The 22342-nt window shown below is 31.2% G+C and overlaps 1 protein-coding gene across 2 annotated transcripts in view; it reads left to right on the top strand.

Annotated features, from left to right (window-relative positions):
* Nucleotides 1–7376, top strand: part of LOC129219378 (vacuolar protein sorting-associated protein 51 homolog) — a 231071-nt gene extending 223695 nt beyond the window's left edge. For both annotated transcript variants that reach the window (XM_054853753.1, XM_054853754.1), the window contains exons 19-21: nt 749–861; nt 1038–1116; nt 6423–7376. In XM_054853753.1, the coding sequence (XP_054709728.1) occupies nt 749–861; nt 1038–1116; nt 6423–6452 (222 nt within the window). In that variant the 3' untranslated portion in view covers nt 6453–7376. The remainder of the gene's footprint in view (nt 1–748; nt 862–1037; nt 1117–6422) is intronic.
* Nucleotides 7377–22342: the final 14966 nt, after the last annotated feature.

The following is a 22342-nucleotide window of genomic DNA, read 5'->3' as shown; positions in this document are numbered from 1 at the left end:
AGTTGTTAAAATAGAAAATAATGTAGATGACATATACTTTCTGAATTAGGACTGTGAAACAATTTTCTGTGAAATATATAACTTTCGAATGTTTTAACTGTTAAAAGGTTTTCATTAATTGTCTGTAATATTTGATGCAAGTTTAATTGAAACTTTTTAGTGCACAAACATATGCTTTCTAATTCTCTTCATTTTAGAAGCTGAAAACACCTCACAATTTCATAATTTATTGAGATTTTGCACTTTAAAGACTCATATAGTATTCTGCCGTGGGCAGGTAAAGGGCAGTAACTGCAAAATCTTCATTTTTCAATTTTTTTTTTTGCATTTTTGTTATCTGTTGTACGTTAGCTTTATTGTACTAGCTTGCTTAGTTAGTTTCTGCTGAAAAATAAGCAGGGAGAAAAAAATGTCTAATTCCAGCATTTTTCTATTGTTAGTATTTTTGAGTTCAAAACACTTTTCTTCAAATATTTTTAAATCTTATTTCTGCATATACTGCCGTTTACCTGCCCACACAGTATTATTTCACATATTTGGAGATATTGTACTTTTAAATTTTTTCTACTCTCTTCAGGACTACACAGCTTGGTGTGATTTTCATTCAATTACTTTCAATCTCCAGAAAATTACTTATGCTTTAGATTTGCTTTCTTAATAGCATATTTGTTGCAAACATGATTGTCTTGAAGTAACCTTTATGACTTATCAAGTAATAGTAAATATTTTTTTTCTATCAATTGTATAGACATTTCTTGAATGTGTTCGACTGCGAACATTCAGCAAGTTTGGTTTGCAGCAAGCTCAAGTAGATATACATTATTTACAACTATACTTATGGCATTTTGTTGCAGATGAAAAGTAAGAAACATTGAAAATAGTTTGGAAATATTTTATTGGCTTATAATATGTTAATTTATCTGCTTTTCTGTTTTCTTAAAGCTTGATTTTTTCTATATCTTTGGTTTTAGCATAGTTTTCTTATCATTTTTGTAAAAATTGCCATTATAAGTAAACTTTAATTTTTGCTTTTTCAGTTTGGTGCATGTATTACTTGATGAAATTATGAGTAGTACAATAAATAGATGTTTGGACCCAGTATTGATGGAGCCTAGTGTAAGTGCCACTCATTTTATTTAAATTTAATTTTTTACTGATGAATTTTTTTGATGTGATTATTTTATGTTACTTTTAAAAACTTAACAACAAAGCACTCACCATTAATATGTGTCTCATTCATGCATCATTCACATTTATATGCCATTCCGTCACAGTCTCAATTCATTGGTAGCAATTGTAATGGTAATATGTGTTGTTTATGCAACAAAGTTTTGGTCATACATTATTTTCTCTCATAAGATTCCTACAACCATTTTTCTGCCGCAGCGATCGCTTCTGAGTACCTTTCTTCCCTATTATGACAGAGCTAAAAGCCGATTAAAAAAATCATCAGATTATTTTTATGAATAAGTACTCATACTCACAATGCATGTCCTCCTTCATTAATGTTTTTCTATGCTGCTGTTTTATCTGTTTTTTAGAGACCGAAAATTTCTCGGGAAGGTACATAAGTGAAAAATGAAATTGTAGTTATGAATCATTTGAATTAAGTACAGAGTAAAACTGGCAAGACGTTTGAACATTTTTGTTTCCACTTTAAAAAATCATTGTCATTGACAATGAAGAAGAAACGTCTAGGGTTAGTCAGCATGCAGAAATATTGCTGAAACTTTTACTCTTGTTTTATTAAAAATTAGCCACATTAGGCTGCTAGATGGTTGGCTTTTTTGCACAATTTACTTTTTATGCCATTTAAATCTTTAAAATTATGGGTCACTTTCAATGGCTGCTTTGATAAATTTAGCAGTGGTATTATCTTAATCTACACCAGTGATATTCAACCTTTTATGGTTTGGGGAACCCTGTGAGTTTACTTTTTTTTTTACAGAAACCTCTCATGATCAAAGAGCAAAGAAAAATAGGATATAGGCTTTATCCTACTCAAATTTACATATATATTATTACTTTGTTCTATCACAATGTAAACATCTTAATGAGATAAATAATGGTGAGGCAGGCTTTTCTTCGAAAACATATTTTATAAATAAGAAAAAAAAATATTTTTTAAATGTATGACAAATTAATAAAAAAAAAGCTTGCCTGCTTCCTTGTTGCTATGCATAGCAAAAAGTATTTTGATTTAATAAATACTTGGTTTTATTTTTCTAGATTTTTTTTAATTTAAATAATAAGTTGTTTATAAATAAAACTATTTTTTTTTCAAGAAAATACTTCAAAACTTTTTTTAAAAAAAATTAACAAACCTTATGCAACCAAATATTTTTCATTTGGGTATAACCAATGAAAACTGAGCAAGGGACTAACATACAAAAGGTAAAATAAGCATATACAGTCGGACCTCCATATGTCGAAGTAGCAAATTGCCGGAAAAAAATTCGATATATAGAAATTTCGATATATGGAAACGATCTTATTTTATCATAAAAGTATCCTAAAACATTAAAATAAAAGCTAATTTTTGTGTATGAAATCCAATTTATAATTTATACGAGAATCGGATTAAATGAAGGTTGATGATTAAAAATTTAACAGAAATTACATTTTTACGCCAACCATACATCTTCATATTCTTCGGCAATTCAACTTGATCGCAACATTAGGGGATTTTTGTTTTAACATTGTGATCGAGAGAAAAGTAAAAAAATAATCTACTTAACTTGAATAATTTTTACTGAAGCTAAGAAGAATAGAAATGACAATCAACAAAAAAAAAGGGATAATTTGAAACTGATTTTACAGTGTTACAGCTAAGATTTGAAATAAAGTTGAGGGAATTTAAGAACTTCAGAATGGAACAACGACTTAACTACACACCCTTCAACCCTTCAACCCCAGATTTCTTATGAGTTCCGTAGCAACATTTAGTGAACGTAATTTTCTCCTCTAACCTTCATTTTTCATGAGACAAACAGTCTAAAGTGGAAAAAAAATATACGAATGTCTCGAAAAAAAAATCGATATATAGAGATTTTTTCGATATATAGAAACAATTTTTCTATGTAATGAACATAGAAATGTGCTGGGATTTCGATGTATAGAAAATTTCGATATGTGGAAGTTCGATCTATGGAGGTTCGACTGTAAATTGATACTTCTTCTATTTTTAAAATTCAATATTGTACCATTAAAAAAAAGAAAAAAAAACTTATGAGCAAGCAATAGAGTGAAAACTTTTGTATTTATAAATTATTTTAGAGTTTGTGGTTTGTTTCAACTTCTGATGTAAAGGATCTTAAACAGTTTCAAAGCAGCTGCATTCATAATAACTTATGATGCCAGTCTGCATAATGTGCATTGTTTTCCCTCCATTTTATTATTATTGTTTTTTATCAATGACCTTTGAGCCTCACATTGCTTCCAGAACTTTTTAAAAATTAAAAAAAAAAAATGCCAAGCACCATGGTCTGTAACTTAGTGTGGCAAGAGCATAATCAGCCCAACATGAATGGGGAGGGGGGGGGGTCAATTGCCCCCTCTCAGATTTTGTAAATAATCTAATTTTGCATTCGTGGTGTATTTTCTTGTTTTACCCTATGAAATGCATTTAGTGTTTTTGCTTTCGCCCCCCCCCTCTCTTACCCTTGAAAATTCTTATATAAGGGCCTGAAGGGAGACACTTTTCTAAATTTATACTTATTTACAATTTTTGGGAAGGGGAGGAGGGCGATCGCATGTAGTAACACACTTTTGCAAAGATAGAATACTTTTATGCGGAGAGTTTGTAGAAAAGTGCTTTTGGTGCTTAAAGCCTTGTGTTAATTTCACAGCGCATGCCTGCCAACTCTACAGGTTTTTCCGGATTCTCCTGGATTTTGGTCATTTCTCTTGATAGTGTATTTGATGTAAGAAACATTTGGTTGTACTGAGAAGGATAATAAAAAAATCCCTATTCTTCCCTAAATAACAATGAAAAATCTGTCGGAATCATCTATTGGATTTTTTCCCAGTAGATGTTGGCAGGTATGATAATGGTATTAACCAAGCTAAACACAATAGCTTTCCCTTTTCAATTAGCTATGAAAGAAGAAATATTCACTTTCAAAATTAGCCAAAGTTACTGGAACCGAACTCACCGATAAGTTAAGAGAATTGTAGCAACTGCATATCAGTTTTTTTTAATTTTTTAATTTCTCGTTTATTGGCTTTATATTAATTACAGTCAAATCTCAAAAACTTGAAGCTTATAACTCAAATATTCCTTTAGCTCTAAGTTTTCATCTGGTTCCAAACTCTTGAGGCTGTTACAGAATCTTTCCATAGCTCGAACTACAGATAACACGGACATTTTAGCCAATCCCTTGGGACTTCAAGTTATTGAGAGTCGACTATATTTCCGAATTGGAAGGCGGGGGGGGGGGGGGGGCAGCTGCCCACCCTTGCCCCCTCCAGATACGCCCATGTAGTGTGGTTTTATTTGATTCAGGTGCCTTAACTCTTTTACTGCTCTAGCTGCCCATAGAGAGTCAGTGGTTGTTGTTTGTCTTGCTATGGCCACTCTGGGACAGCAAAATCCAAGTGCAATATATTTTTCTCAGTGGGAATAAGATAGGGGGATTCTGCTTCCTTTATCTTGTCACATAATAGATTCTGGTCCCTTTATCTTGTCTCATAATAATATTTTGCATTTATTAAATTTGATTCTTAAAGCCTCGAAATAATAACAACAGTATTCAATAACAGTATCTTAGCAGTGAAAAGGTTAATATTACAATTTTTAGTTCAACCATTTTGACATATATTTTATCAATTTATAAAATGTATGTAAAAATAAAAGTGAAGTGCCCAGTTGAAAAAAAAAATGTACTAAAATTGCAAAAGTTTCTGGTTGCTTCAGGTAAGTAAAGATTAGTTGGAAATTTAAATATTTACTCCCTAAATATTAATGATATGTAAACAAAATTTTTCTAAGCAACGAAAGCTATAATCTGAATGAGTGTGTCAAGTTTAAAGAAAATGCTACCAGTGTTTGATCTTTATTTAATCTAAAACCATATAGCATTTCATTCACATTAGCAACAAATATTAAGTTGGCAGCAGCACTTACTCCTTTAACATTTTCTTGATAGCACTTCAGCTCGTTAATCTCAGCTTATAATGTATAGAAGTATAAAATTTTAAACCTGTACTATGTTAGCATTTATGTGTAGTTCCTTTTTGCTTGTGTTTATACTTGCCTGTGTTAAAAAATTCCTTATTTTTTTATATGCACAGCAATTCATCCAAGGAATTTTATCAATATATCACATTACAAAACTTTAAATTCTTGGAAACAAATTCATTACAATTATCTTAATTCCCCAACTACATTTAAAAGAGGTTTAGTTCTGAAACCAGCAGAAGATTTAATTGTAAATATGTTTGATATGTATTTAGCATTTTTTTGGCTGGGCCCCTGCTTATTGTTTCAAATAAGTGGTCATTAGTTGTATTTTGAACCCAAACGTTTAGTTTGGCGAGTATGATTTGATACCCCGTTGTCAGTTTTGATGCAAAACTTTGCATGAGAAAATTAACTTGCAAATCTTTATTTCACACCCAGTCAATATGCTGCTGACTTTATACATTATGCAGAAATTTTTTTCAAGTTACATGAATTAAATGGCTCCTACACAGAACATTTTGGAAACTAAAAAAAAAAAAAACCTAGGTGCCAATGAAGGCTAACTTTTATATCATAATTTCAAACCATGACACTGCTGCTATATTAGTACGTGCTGCTCCCTTTTTAACTCTATAGAAGTTGACCATTTTTGGATTCAAACATCTTGCCTTGTGTTTTATCTCTAGGAGAGAGATTTTTTTAAAAAAAATTTCCCCTTTCCTCATTTAAGCAATTTTTTAAAAATATTTTCATATAATTAACATGAAATCAATACCTTCAATAAAGCTTCTTGTAAATTAAAAGAAAGAAATAGAGTATTTTCTAACCTTTTTCGTGCATTTAAGCAGGGGTCGTAGTGGTTAATAAAATTGAATGCAAGGAGTGCACTCCTTGAAATGATTTCTTCATCAACTCTTCCATTTCCTAGATTTTTGAGGTTTTATTTAAATACTCTAGTTATCCCCCCTCCCCAGTAATATGTTTCAAGTTATTTTTCTTGGATAGCATTCTATATACAAACAGCCTTGTTGGAATGATTATGTTTACATAGATATTACCTTTTTTTTTTGCCACCGAAAATGGGTTCCTGCTTTCTTTTGTTTGTGGACAGCAAAAGAATGTATCACAACTCTTATATTTGTCTTTGTTAAACTATGATATGTATTCCTTTTTGCATGAAACATAACTTTTAAAGTTCCTAGTATTATTTTTCTAATTTTTATTATTTTCTCTAATTTAGGTTGTTGAAGTTATTTGTGAAAGAGGATGAAAAAATGAATGAAATAGGTTTCAACATTGAACATATTAATTTATTTATATATTTGTTTTTTCATTGTTAACCTCTTGGTTGGATTCTCCCCCCCCCCAAATTTCCATGCTATAACAGCAGTGTTTTTTCATTGCTGATCCTAAATTTGAAAATATAAAATATTTTTGGCTGTTAGCAGTTTTTACCTGGATCTAAAAATGGTCAAACATGTGATATTGCATCCACTGATCTTCAGTTTTCCCTGCAATGCACACAAGTTTTATAGTTAAATTTATACAACCTGATACTATATTTATTAACTGTATTGCTTTGAAGTGTTTAAGACAAACATCTACATTAATTAATTATTAAAATTATTCAGAAAATGTTTTGATAAACAATTTTTCAACTTTTGAAAGCATAAAAACTACATTTATCAAAAATCTAAAGTAATTTATTGAAATTATATTTTTTGTTTGCTTTGTCAAAAAAGGCAATAAATATCATATTAATACAATGTATTACATAAAAAATATAATCCATTATAAAAGTTATTTTTGCCTTAAAAATAGCACTAATGAAAGAGAAAGAAAAAACAGAAAACACAAAATGATTTTGATTTTTAGTTCTAGCATCTCTTAGAAATATATCCAAAGATACTCAAGGAATTTCTTTCCAAAAATACTCGAGGAAGAGTCCTGTATGTAGCAAAAAGTTCAAAGAGAAAATTTTCTTTTTTTAGCATTGCTTGCATCATTGATCATATGGATTCAAAAATGCGGAATGTGTGCATGTGAATCCAACCAGGATGGCGTAAATGATGAATAATTTATTCCAATACTCATTAAATTGTTTCAGTTAATTTCATGTCAAAAACTTCAGGTATATGTTTTTAAAAATGTTTCTGTGTATAGTAAGTTGTCAATTAAAGTATTTTTATGTCTGTTTTTGAGAATTGAATTCTTTATTCTTCGTAACAGAAGTGCATGTTCTATGAAAGTGCGATATTGTGCCAACATTTACAGTTAATATGCTTGCTACGTAATGAATGAGGACTCTGGAAAAAGAAAAGCAAAAATTGAATATATAGTTATTAGTTAGATATTTTTTTCATTTTGTGTATGTAATACTTGAAATGAGCCGAATTGGAATTTCATCTTCTCGAAACTTCAAATAAGTTGAAAAGTTTCTTTTTGGGCCTAAGCTATATAATACAACCTAAATTCAAAATAATAAAAACCTTTTATCTTTTCTTGAAAAAGTTTAACCCAAGAGAAAAGTAAACAAAAGATAGGCATCAAAATAAACATGTGATCTTTCATCGGCTTTCAGGTGCACAAATAGCATTTCATGCATACTTAATTCAAATACATCTTAAATAAAATAATATGAAAGTTTATAGTGATGGCAGTTTATATAAAGTCAAAAAATTAGAATAGTTTAGTTATAAACGCAACAAAGTTTTTTTTTGCTTGAAGAAAAAAAACTTTGTTGGGTCACTTTTTACTAGAATCACAGCTCTTATTCTTTTATGCATGGGTTCCACCAGCTGATTACATTCATCGCTAGTGATGCTGTTCTATTTACTCCTCAATGCAGCAATGAGTTCTATTTTGTTGATAAGAGCTAGGTACTGAACCTTTCCTTTTGGACCCAGTCACTAACTCTCGATCGGATTGACATCAGGAGAGTTACTTATTCAGTCTAACACCAAATACGCTCTTTCTCTTAGCCATGCAAGAGTCGATTTTGAAGTTTAACATGAAGCGGTTGCTTGCTGAATGATAAACTTATCTCTGCATAAATCTTCCAAGGAGGATATTATGCATTATTCTAGTGTAACTGTAAAGAAAAACTGGAATTGTATGTGGTACGGCAAAATTTACCCATTGATTTAAGATAAGCTGTCCTGAATTTTTTTGAAACTCAAAGCTGAAATTTGACAAACTTCAGACAAGTGTCACTCTTTTCAATCTGCAATCTGTTTTAGAATAATGTTTAGGTTCTTATGACAATCATGGCATCTCTATATAGTTTCTTAGAAAATTGAAGTTAGCTTAAGTAATTCCCAATTCAGTTGTACCGTTTTTAAACCTAATTATTTTAGAATTCCGAAAATATGCCAAAATGTATTATAATTCATATGTAATGACATTTCATTGCATGTTCATTGGCACTTGTCTCAATTGCTTTTTAAAAAGACTAGTTGCTATAAAATTTTTCAAAAACAGTTCATTGTGTGCTGCCTTTTAAAATACTTGTATTGCAGTTTAATGTATTATATACTAACAGTTTATTATTTCAGAATGTAATTTACCCTTATACATATTTTAATACATGATTAAATCAAAAATAAAAAAGCATCATTGTGTCAAACTTTTAGATCTTAAACATTTCAGTTTTACATCCTTTTGAAGAAATAAAAATGCCCCAAATTTTTTAAATAAGTATTTCTTTGAAATTTAGTTCTAAGAAGCATTCCATTATGTTTTGCAATATTTGGAGTAATAAGTATGAAGCCATTGGTTATTGACTGTTATAAGATGAAAGGTCAACTCATAAGATTAGCTTAAGAGGTATACATGTGTATCTCTCTAAAAATCTTCAGATTGACCAGGGTATATGAGTCATTCTCCAGAAAACGTAACTTTTGAACACAGATATTTTTCAATTTCGAAACTTTTTGTTTTCTTTTTTTTCCATTCTTACACGAAAGTGTTACCAATTAGAAGTAACCATAAACAATGGCCCAGCTAAATTCCAATTATTCTACTCAAAAATTAAAATATGCTTTGTAAATGGAAATTTAAAAAAAAAAGAAAAAAATCTTTTAATATTTAAAATCGAGGCCAATTTAATACCAAAGTAGTGTGCAAACAATCAGCTATGTTAATGATTAGTGGGAATATAATATTAAGCTCTCTTAATTAGTAGTTTCAAATATATGTTAAAAAGTAGTATTTAGTAAATTTGAGGATATACTGGCAATTTATAATTTTGGTAGAATGCCTTTTAATGATGTATTTCTCCTTCATCATTTATTTTCACCTGAGAAATAATAACACTGATAATGTCTGTCAGGGAGGTGAGATTCATGGAGGTAAAGAATTTTCCATTAATATAGGATCTTAGTATATACATTTTCAGGGATTTTATTTTCTTCGTTGCTACAAACTGCGCATGTTAAGCAAATGAAAAAATGTTCGCTTCTTTTTTTACATTAATTTACATCCTTGAAACTCAAGTTCACGAAGGTGAGAACTAAGAATAACCACACTAAGTTTTTAAAGCAAACTCTATCTTCTTGTTCTTCCACAAAAATCTCACATATTCAACTATGGCTGAAAATAAACAAGGGGACTCCCTTGTATCACGGAAAATAAAATTTGATGTCATTACTGCCACGTGTTAATGAGGAATGGCATTTTGTGTTTAGGTAATGGATGTTAGAATTTGTTGTGTGACATGACTCCGTGTCCTATTAAAACGAACTAAAACACAATATTAAAAACAGGGTGTCCCCGCATATGGAAAGTCATGGATTTCGAACATGATCGAAATTGGTCATGGAAAGTCATGGATTTCAGTGTAAAATATCCAAAAGTCATGGAAACTGACTGTTGGTCATGGATTTCGCGCTCAGGACTATGGTATGTTTTCAATATCGTATGTTTTCCCATTCCGGAGACTGGGGATTTTTTTTTCGTATCATAACTTTTCTACAATGTTTGAAAAAACACATAAACAGTAGAAATAGCAGTTTGAAGTATCTATATTTAATGGTAAGCTTGCTTTTGTACATTACAATTGAATAATTATACCGATCGTATTCAGATTTGTTACTAACTTATCTTTTGCCATTATGACTCTGGAATTGAGTATTTTGAAGTTTTTTTTCTGTTTAATGTATGAATGCATTTACTAAATTTGTATTTTTCAATTTCACACTGCGCTTTGGGGAGATAATATGTTATTTTAGATTTTAAATGTTCTTAAATTCTCGTACTTATTTTTTGTCTCAATAAATTGTTCCATCATTTATTTTTCATATACATATTTAGTTGAATATTTTTTGCTGCATTTGTTTAAATTTATTTACATAGCTGAGATAAAAAGGATATTTTCCTAAAGCAAAGTTATACTGCTTTACAGTCTCTATTTATATTTATAGGCAATTTTGATGTCATTGTCAAATGAAGTAACTTTCGTAAGTCATGGAAAGTCATGGATTTGAAGAACGTGAGTCATGGAAAGCTACGGGCAGAAGTCATGGAAATTTAGGGAAAGTCATGGATTTCAAAACTCAAAAAGTAGCTGATACCCTGTAAAAAATTATATACTTACTTTTAAATAAACAAGTTATTAAACTACATAAACAGTCACACAAGGTGGTGTGATATGCCATGGAGGTGAGAATTCACATGTTGTGAACCAAAAATATACTAAAATAAAAATTATTATTAAAAAATTGTTGGCAAATTTAAATAGATATATTTTTGATAAAATTAAAAATCATTGTTAAATGAATTGTTCCTTAACGTTTTTACAGTAAAAGGCATGTGACAGAGAAGTTACACTTTCTGAAGAATGACCCATATATTACTGGAAACATCATAACATTGACCCGAGAAAACTAAGAATCATTGGAGTTGACAACATCTTTTAATTCATTTCCTACGAATTTTTCCACATAAGCCCGTCAAAAATAGGCAATCACAAGCACAAGTTATCTGTGTAAACTCGGTCCAGATAGGGTTTACGGGGATTATGAGCCCCCTTTAAGCAACTAAATATATCCCATAGTTGCTTTATGGGGATTTCAAAAAAATTGCCCCAAATTCGTATTTATTCCCCAATATCATACTTATGACGCCTTTTCTCTCAACAAAACACTCCAAAACCAGTAACTGAATCTGCCCTTTGTACTTTATTCTGTTTAGAAATAAAATGTACATTATAATTCAAGACAGCTGAAGAATTTCAATTTCATTTTTGCTGGACAGCATACCAATGGTGAAGATTCTAGGACAGTGGTTCCCAACCTTTTTCACGTCGTGACCCCCTTTTCACCAACTAAAACACCCTTGACCCCCTGTGTGTCCCTGTATATATATATATATATATATATATATATATATATATATATATATATATATATATATATTCAAGGTGCTTGAAATATTTCATTTAAGCTTCATGGGTAATTTTTTTTTTATTATTTCTGTAATAAGTGCAGAAATTAAAAAAAAAAAAAAGATAGTAGAAAGGACGTGTAATGCTTATCCTTTAAATATATATTTATTGTTGTAAAAGAAACTACATGAACATTAAAACGAGCAAAAGGCTACTAAAAGATTAAAACTTTAAAAGGTAAAAAGGAACATTGGAAAAAGATTGCTGTCGAGCGAACCAAGCTGCACGCAAGCTCTCAAGGAACTACCTCACTTCGACGGAGCACATGTGTGTTCTCTCTCCCGAGCTGAGTTGAGTAGCGCGTGTTTGCTGCTGATTGCCGATGACTATCTGGAGCTGTAAACGGTTGAAGAGGAGTTCCGGAGTCCACTGACCTGGAGTCCCCACAGTAGCGATAATGCTAAACATACATTCCGCCGCTTTCAAAATTCTTGCGTCTTAGCAATGGCGAATGCAGGATTTAGTTTTCTCCAACTTTCAATGAAGTGAAAGAAGGCATTTTCTTTTAACAAGGCCGTCGCGAGGTCAAAAAATTGGGAGGGGGGCTTTTGGAAGATCTTCAATTTTTTTCAAATGTATATATAGCGAGATAGAGAGAAAGAGTCCTGATTTATGTTTGGAATTTTTTTTGATATTTAAGCCCTAAAAGCGAAAATTTATTGGATCTTTGATTATGTGAAGGGGTGAGCAGGCACTTCCCTGGATTTTTTTTCGAAATTAAGATCTTAAAACCCCATTTTTTGGCTATTTTTGATGAAGTTCGAGGAGAAAAAGAAGTTTGGGGCTCTTTCCCCCGAATATTTCCAAAATTAAATCTTAGAAACGCAACTGCAGGACTCCTTTCAGGATAAGAGTTGGGGGTTTAGAGAATCTCACAGAAAGTATTCGAAATTGAAGTTCCAAAAACTAAATTTTAGACGATTTTGGATAATGATAGAGAGAGTGAATTCGGGAATGTTTCGCGGAAATTTGTAGAGATTGAAGTCCCTAAACCAAAGCTTTAGATAATCTTAGAGGATGTTCTGAGATCCGATACTCTGGCATGAGAGGGGGGAGAATTTGCTGTAGCCCCATAGCCCTTCTTCTGGATTCACCAAGTATTGATGCTACTCTAAAATTATGCTATCTCCCCCCCCCCAAGTATTTTAACTTTTCAACTATACAATGATACATTTTTAAGTGTAGATATTATGTCGCGACCCCAATAGGGTTTTATAGAAAATTTGCTAAACTGAAGTGGACATTTCTTGTTTAAATTTTAAAAACTTTTTTTGCATATATTCTAGGTACCAATTGAGTTTCTCTTCAAAGGCATTTCACTCTTGAAAAATGTTTAATAAAAGTATTTAGTGTAGTTAAGGGGAATTTTGTTTCACAACGATGAATTAAGAAATCTTTGTTGCAAACTTTTGAAATTGAAATACTTTTTTCCCCAACATTTAAGCTTGAAAATATAGAAGTAACGAGTCACCTGGGGTAATTCTTGGTCACAGTCTTTGTTATGTTTTAAGAACATTTACTAAAATGAAAAAAAAAAAAAAAAAACATAATGGTACTCTGAACAATCCTCATTGGAATTTATTACTTTTCAGTTTATTGTTTATTTATTGAAAAAATCTTTTTGAAAAGGCTTGTTAGTTTCTTTTGTAATACAACGTATGCTTTAATTATGATACATTTTTACAAACATTTGGGTCACATCAAAAGTTTGAAATTTTCTTTTTTTGTTTGAATTGTGAACTACTTCAGTTATTGAAAAATGGTTTGTGGTTTACCATTACTATTTTAAATAATTTACAGGAGTGCACCAAACACTACCCGTATTCCTGGGGTAATTCCTGGCAAATACTGTACTTATAATTTATGCATTATTATTTTATCTATTATTGCCATGTATTTCATTGATTTTAATTATCTGAAACTCTTTAAGCTTTAACTGCAAAGAACAAAGGGATACAAAATAGGAAAAAAAAAAAACATAGATCAGGATCTTGACAAACCACCAGATATGTCAACCATGATTGAGCAGTTAAATAAAAATACAGCATTATTGCAAAAATTGCAATTGAACACGAAAAGAATTACATAGAAGAGCATAGATACTATGCTGAATATTATGATAAAGATCTGTTCTATGTTTGAAAAGTCAGAAAAGTGAAGGCCAATGAAGTGTATGCAAAGTTCCTGGAAAAGAGGGTCAGGAAACTTATGCTGACCGAAGCGAGATTAGAATAGAAAAAACTGACACTTGCTATAGTATTAACGAACCAATTGATTTGAAAGGTGTAAAACCGGTCACAGCAGATCTAGAGGCTATTAATATGGGGTAGTTAAAATTAAACTGACAGTGCTTAAAGCCTTATAACTCCGGTTCTACTCTATGAATCCAAATAAAACTTTAAATGCATGTGTTGTAGATCATGCGGATGAGATTTTTACAAAAAAATGTAATTTGAAATTTCGTCACCATGTATCATTTTAATAACGTAAAAAGTCAATATAAAACTAAACAAATAAAAAAAATTAAATATTTTATTTATTTACGAACTTATGCACCCTATGAGCACACCTTTCTGATCAACACAGTGCCGAAAACGTACCACTGCATTGCCGAAAGCCTTATGTACCGTTTCAGTAGGGAGGAAAAAAAGCATGGTATATCATGAGTAGCTAATGTTATTGCTTTATGAAGGGGATACCTATAGCTGAAAAAAATCGATTCAAGGTACGCACATTAATCTTAAAACTTACTTCCTGGAATATGGTGCAATGCTTTGGGAGCACTCTGTTATAAATTAACTGTTTAACCACCACCATGAGACTGAGCACCTGATCATACTGCTAAACAAGTAAAAGCTGTGAATCAAGTCAACATTCCTAACTAACGCTTCATCTCGTGTACTTTCCCAACTGCCTGTCCAGCGAAGTGACCAGCTATAATGCTTGTGACTTTTGCTTTGTTTTGGGTTTTCTCAAACCTCAGCTTTACCAAAGAGATGTGACAGTGAAGTAGACTTGTGAAAGCTAAGCATCGTACACCAGGTTTGTTCTCAGCAGTCTACAGCGTGACATTGTTGACAATGTGGTAATATGCTTTCAGCATATCGTTCAGCGGCAAGGTGTGCAGATAGAGATCATAAGTGTGTAAAGAAATAGCAGTTAAAAATCAAAGAATTTCGATTCCGAATCACAACTGACTACAACTGTATTTATGTCGAGGACTGCATACTAAGTGCCTTGCCTCCATTATTTTTTCTACCGATAGATGACAGCACCATCACCGGATCGAACAGTTAATGAGAATTTAGAACTAGACCAGGAGCTAATAGCTACCTGGTGCTAGCACCCCCAGATGTATCATTTCACTTGGAGGACATTGAGACCACGAGCATATTTAACGTCGCCCAGTCCCCTTTAATGACGACGGTGGATCTTCGACCATCGAGGTTCGAACTCAGGACCCACCGGCCCCGAATCAGACACTATACCAATCGGGCTACCACGGCCCCAATCAAAATATAATGAAAGATTTTATATTTTCTTTTTATGTCGCCAAGCACAACCTTGCGGCTAAATTTCAAATTAAATTTTGGTGGAAAAAATCTCGTCCACATGATTTTTATAACATACATAGAAGTTTCTTTGAGATCGATCCAGTAGAACCAGAGTTATAAGTCTCTGAGAACTGTCAGTTTAATTTTAACCACCCTGTATTTCATACAAATCGTTATATATATATATATATATATATATATATAGGCTAAAGATGTGTCCAATGTATGTATTTTTCATGTTGAATAAATTTGTATTGAATCCTGAAATAACTAAGTACAGTGTTTAATTAGCTATAGATAATAAATTAACAGTCTAATTAGTTTAATAAATTGTATTCATAGCATGCATAAAAAATGTATGTACTTGTACCAAACATTTGAATGACCAATAATTTACCCTATAAGTGGCAAGGAATTACCTCATCTTTGGGTCAAATCCTGTTCACTAATTAACTATAATCATTAAAAATTACTTGTTCATTGTTGTTACAATACATATTTTATTAGATGGGTATCGCAATGTGCTTACTTCATGCAAAAAGATTTTGTCATAATTGAATGTTGATGCTTTTGAGCAGGAACTACCCCAGGTGACTAACTTAATTACTATCAATTGGATAAACATGGAAACTGACTCAAAGAGCTGGGAAACAGGTCTTAGAATTTCAGTTAATGTGCTATCTAGGTTTTTGAGTACCAGAAAAGTGGCTGATTGAATAATGGGAAATAGAAATGAAGGGTCTATAGAAAAATCCTAGAAGTGAAATGACACTGGAAAATTGTTGGTTATTTCTAGCCAACAGCCTTCAATTATATCATTTGAATTGTCTAACCAACACACATACTTGAGACTACTACTGCTTCTTGAAGAAGTTTGTATAACTAACTTTCTAATGCTTAGTCCCCTGCTTCAAGTCCAAAGTGAAGCATCTCTCTAAACTTTTGGGTACATTTCTAGATTTTAGGATGGGGAGGTTCATCCAGTCCCCCCCCCCCCCCACGTGGATCTGTGCGTGCTGGATAGGCCACTTTTCTGGTTAGTCAAGCTTATGAAAATTAAAGCTTGTTTTAAAATATTAAGTGTGATAACGCTACAAAAAATTTAGAAGAAAAATTTCATGTCTTGGTTCATAATCACAATCTTAAAAATGAATCGTTCTCATACAGGAGTGCAAAACTCATACAATTTGAATATAAATTCATTCTTAACATTTTATTTTACTTCAATTAAGCTACGTATTCATCAGTCAACCTTTTTTTTTTGTTGAATGCATGGCAAATGAAATAGTTGGCAGAAATTCTGTTTACTCCATCATTCTGATCACTTGACTTCCTTATAGATGAGCTTTTATTGTAGTAAAAAAAACTCTGTAATAAACATTCTATTTGAAGGAAAGTAAATTTACTCCTGCTAAATTTTTGTGGCAGAAATCCAATGTGTTTTCCTTGAAAAGTGTAGTGTAGAATGTTTCTCAATGATATGTATATTATATACATTGATATATAGATTTCTCAATGATGCAATATTTTTTCTGGTATAGAATCAAAAAAATTGTCAACAAGTATTCTTCACTGTAAGATTTAATACAAAATGCATTTAGAATCCATGTAAACATTGATTCACAATGAAGCATTTCAAAACATTGAATTAAAAATTTGGTATTAACAATCACAACAAAATAAGCAGTATAATCACACTTGCTTTTCATGTTTAGACATCATGTAACTCACTCTGAAATTCAATGCAAAAATATTACATCCACAAATACACAATGCTTCACAGTTAAAAAGCAACTTTATCATAGAAATATTCCAGTGTGAACAATAATAATATAAAGTATTAAATACTCAATATTTCAATATATACTTACCAGTTCACCAACATTTATAATTTACCAAAATGTTACTGATGATAATGCATTTTCATTCAATTTCTTGCACACGTGAATAAACTGACTCCAGGATTTTTTTTTACAAAATATTGTTTGGAGAGTAAAAAAAAATCTAATGTACTAAATGACTATGTTATTGTCTATTTATTATTTTAATTCTAATTCACAAAAACTTTATGGAGACAGATGAAAATGTATACTCATTAATATAAAACACTTGTGGATTTTGGGCTTTAAAAACAATTTTACAGCTAAAACCAACTCCTTAAATAGTCAAAATAAAAATAAACAAAAACATTGGTTTGTTTTTTCTGTATCAAAATGTTCATCCAATTCGAATGTAAAAGTGACTCATGATAGTTTGGCAATTTATATACTTTGTCATGAATATTTATTTGTAGAAAAATTAAGGTTTTATGATATGGTATGAGAATTTACATTCTCTTATTCTTTCAATGTTCTGTTATTTAAGATCAGTATAAATACTTCATGTAGAATAATCAATAATGGTTAGTGCTTTCTTCATGTTAGAAAAATTGTGCTTTCACATCATATAATATATAGATATATAAACATTACTGTACAATACTTTATACAAGTAAATATTCTTCTTTGGATACATATACATTATAAATACCCAGTGCTTTGTGCTACAAACGTTTATTTATGCATGACATAAAAATAAAACGGTGCATTGCTCAAATTTATTTCTTTTACAAAGTGCATCAGCAAGAGGTTCTCTCATTATTTTAATGCTAAGCACTGTTTCTATAGAGGGAAAGGTGACTAAATTCACAACTTGCAATGCAGATACTGGGTTTTTCATCAAAGCTTAAAAAGATTTATGCCAAACAAGTGAATAACTTTCACTTGCAACATGACTGAAGTATCAAATGAAAGTTAGTTAAAACGTTAACCTAAATACATCACTTTATCTCAAAGTACTTGTGGCTTCCAGTAAACAGTGGTCTTATTCAGAATTATGTATCACAACTTTCACATTTAATTTTTTCTCTCCAGTATAGTTAAGGCAAGTTTGTGATTATATTTTTAAATATAACTAATGTATTTATATTAGCGTTTTTTTTTTGTAGATATTGTATATGCTATCGGGCAATGCTGTGGAGTAAAAATTTTCTTTTGAAATGTTCCTCAATTTTTTTCTGATGTTAATGATATTTGAGACAGAGCAAAAGGGGTTTGAATCAATGAAACAAGATTTTGAGTAATTGAATGGATCAATAAGCCCTTTTGCACAAAATACTACTGCTGTTCCATTTTATGATCACTGTTCATCAGTAAATCGATGAACCTAGACTTACACCACTTTCACATGAAGTAGAATGAGATTAAAACTAATTTATATTTCTGAAGTGTAAGCACAATATTTTAAAAAAGAAGTGCTTACATCACTTATGCTCACAGCAGTTAATATAAATCAATTGAATAATTAAAACTGCAGAGTTTTCAACTCAAAGGAAAGAAAAAGGTTGAATCATGAATTCTGAGTGATCTCTGAATAAATTCAAGGAATGTAATCCTGTCAATATCTGGAAATAATTGGCTAATTTAGGTTTGATATCTTGCAGCTTGTGCAAAGATGGTACAGACTAATGCGATATTTTTCACTTTTGAGTGTCCTTATTTACTGTCGCCATACTTTATGCAGGATAAATACTCTTTAGATTAATTTTATGAAGTAGCTTATGCTATCTTAATCAAAATACACAAAATCAAAAAGCTCTTACAACAAACTGAAATGTAGGATTCTGAAGATGCTACACTCAAATGAAATTGCATGATCCTGAACTGCACGATTTTAACATTTTTTAAGGAAGAAAAAACTAGTTGAATATTTCTGGTTGGCTGATAAAAATTCTGTGATTTCTTCAAGTATTTAGGGTATAGTTCAACATCTATTTGGAATTCAGTCCACGATGAAGTTGGTTTAAGCTAATAAATAAGTTAACTTAAATGTCTGTTCAAAGGTTTCAAGGTCACTAAAGGATTCCAGATCACTAAGAACTAAAATTAACGAACAATAAAATGCAACGAGTAATTACATATTTCTCATGATCTTGTGTGAAAAATCACTAAGTAATCATTTTGTGAATATTAAAAAATGGTGTGATTTTGTATGCTTATAATATCCCAATTTAAATTTTAAAAGTTTTCAAGTACACAGTATATTTTAAGTTTTTTTTCTTTGTCTAAAATGTTGCAAAAAGCTGAACATTTTAGGCAGAAAAACAATCGAGGAAGTCGAAACATGTAGTTAGACAAAGTGTGATACATATTTGAATTAGAAATTACTGTTTAACTTACTCAGAGATAAATTCTTAGTTACAGAAATCCCTTTTTTCGTTATTGAAAGACATATTTACATAAATGCAAATAAATAAATAAATTGCACCATTCACAGAAAACTTTCATTCGAGTCCTAGACGAAAGTAACTGTTATTTATCATTAGTTCATGAAGTTCACGTGTTTAAAAGTAAATAAAACTAATGTTGAAAGTCACATGCACCACTCCACAAAGTTCATCATCACTTTAACACACTTCAACATCACACTGATGAAAATGAAACTGCATCTTCTTACACAATTGCTGTGAAGATTTTCTTAAATGAGAACATTCAACAGAGAATACGCAAATTATTTTTTTTTCTGATAAAGTCATGAAAATAGTTCATCCTTCTTTCCTGTGACATCAGATACTTTGTTTCAACCTTTAGTAACGTTTTATTAGTAGGAATATCAATTAGATATTACTAGAGGACTATATTATCTGAAAATATTCTTTAATCTTGGGATATATATTAAATATCAGAAAGATGGGTCACTACATAGGTAGTAGAAAAATACACCATCAAAATTAGATGAACGTATTTTCAAGCGTTTAGATTTCAATCACATTCTTTTCTAATCATTTAAAAATATAGCTTTTCTCAATGTACATCAGAACGGTTTGGGCAAGTAACATATTGTATAGAAATAATATTTGACCTGCTTAATTTGACGACAAAACCCTTGTGTAAGGCGTTTTAAGGTTAGTAGTGTTTCCTTGAATTAGAGAGATTTTAAGGATTGTTCTTTCTTTGTTAATCCTTGGACTTAAAATTTATCATTATGTTAAGTGAAAAAATTATGTGGGATTTTCTACAAATTTAAATCTGAATTTATAGGCACGAAGCTTAGTGTGAAAGTACCCATAAAGGATTTATGAGGGTTCTCAGTAGATAGGAAGAAAAACTTAAGTGAACTGAAGAAAAGAAGCATAATCGCAATAGTGAACAAAAATGATTTTTTCCTTCCTCAAAAAAAGTCTGCAAATTAAGAAATAACAACGTCAAAAAGCACAAATTGCAGCTTATTGCAAACGCGTGTTTCGTGTTACAAGGATCACATTTTGCAATGCAAATGAAATGAGCTTATGGATGAAAAGACATCCTTAAGCTCATTTCTTTTGCATTGAGAAAGGCGTTCCTTGTAACGCCAAAACACGTGTCTGCAGTAATTTGCAATTTGTGCTTTTTGAAGTTGTTATTTCTTATTTTATTTTTTTAGCACAAAAGTATTTATTTATCTTAATATTGTCTGCATTCTTTATTTATGATACTTTCTATTTCTGAGGGTCGTGTTTAATTTATTATGTATTAGGGTAAGGCTATGTTTATATCTTGGTAGAAAAATACACAATCAAACTAGGCATTTGTTCTCATGCATTAGTATGTTTCTGGATTCTTAGAGCAACCACCAACGAAGTGTCTTTTTTATGGATGCTAACGTTTTGTAGCTAATGAAGAGTAATTCAAAATATCAGTTTGTGTGACATCAGTATCAATAAGCACGCATATCTTGGATGTACGAGCGCTCCAGAAACAGGCTCCATATAGTTATTTTTGTAGTAAGATGTTCACATAGTTCCACAGAATACTAGTTGTAACATACAGCTTTGTGTTTAATATTACATGATGCGTGCAGTTTGAAATTTAAAAAAGGATTCACAACAGTATACTTCATTAGCAGTCATTAACCACACTTGGATATTTATGTCAACATTAAAGAAAAATATTTTTAATTATTTAAAATTAAACATATAATTTAAGGAAAGATTGATGCAGTAAAGAACTGTTTTAAGCCCACCATCTTTTATAAGCATAGGGCTTAGTTTCTAACAAAAGAAGTGTGGGAGCCCCATAGTCTTCGGAATTTATTTTAATAGGCCCGAATTTCACCTAGTATGTCAAAATTCTCATGAGCTTCAAAAGCAGAGTAGGAGCTCATCTCCCGTAACTTCCCATGCAAAGAATCCCTTACAAAAGCAAACTATGGGTCTACAGTGACAAGGGGAGAGGGGGAGTACAAAACGGAGGATAAATTGAAAAATCTAAATGCAAGAAAAGCAGGGGGACAGGAGCAATTACTCCTTCGCGATCTCAATGCTTCACGCTTATGTCAAATTGAATAGCCTTCATACAAAAAGTTGCAGTTTGAAATAAAAAATATTTGTTTAAATTTTCAATTAATGAAGCAGTTTTACACCCTAACGGCCACTGATTTATTTCAGTCCCAGCGGTCATCATAAGGGTTGGCTATAGTGATACTTATAATCCAGCTAGAGTGAGCATGACATGTTTCTTCCATTAGTATTTCTGGACGGAACACAGAATCAAATCTTTTACAGGATCTCTCCTTTGGATTAAAGGATTTTCCACATTATTTGTTGGAAAGCAATACTTCGAAAAGAAACGAACCGTCATTTTTCACAGCACAACTAATTTACGGAAGTATACAGTCTGAGAATTGGGGGGGGGGAGGGGGAGCGAAAATAAGTACGTTTTTCTTAGATCTCTGAAAGCATGACTACTTAATGAAAAGAAAAGGAGTCCCCTTATTTTATACGTAAATTTCTTCGCGCTTAAGTGCCGGAAATTTCTTAGAATTCCTACCCCCCCCCTTTTTTTTGTTTTTCTTAACCATGTTGTTTATTCTCACTCTAACTTTATACGCTTGATTGTAGCACTAATATAACTGATCAATATTGTCTCACAAATCCTCAATATAGTTTTCACTCGGCGTAAAAATTTGTAATCCTGTGAGAACCTTTTATATTTTAATCCATGAATTAAGTTTACTAGTCACCAATGTATGTCATGGCTTTTATGACAAAAAGTATAAATAAATTATTAGCAACCTCAGAGTTAATGGAAAGTAAAAATAAGTTAAAGTTCCCAGGGATCATGTTCATGTCCCTGGTTTCGGTAACTG

The sequence above is a fragment of the Uloborus diversus genome, chromosome 3 (assembly GCF_026930045.1).
Source record: "Uloborus diversus isolate 005 chromosome 3, Udiv.v.3.1, whole genome shotgun sequence".
Taxonomy (NCBI): domain Eukaryota; kingdom Metazoa; phylum Arthropoda; class Arachnida; order Araneae; family Uloboridae; genus Uloborus; species Uloborus diversus.
The sequence above is the reverse complement of the archived record's forward strand: the minus strand, read 5'-3'. Positions and strand labels throughout refer to the sequence as shown.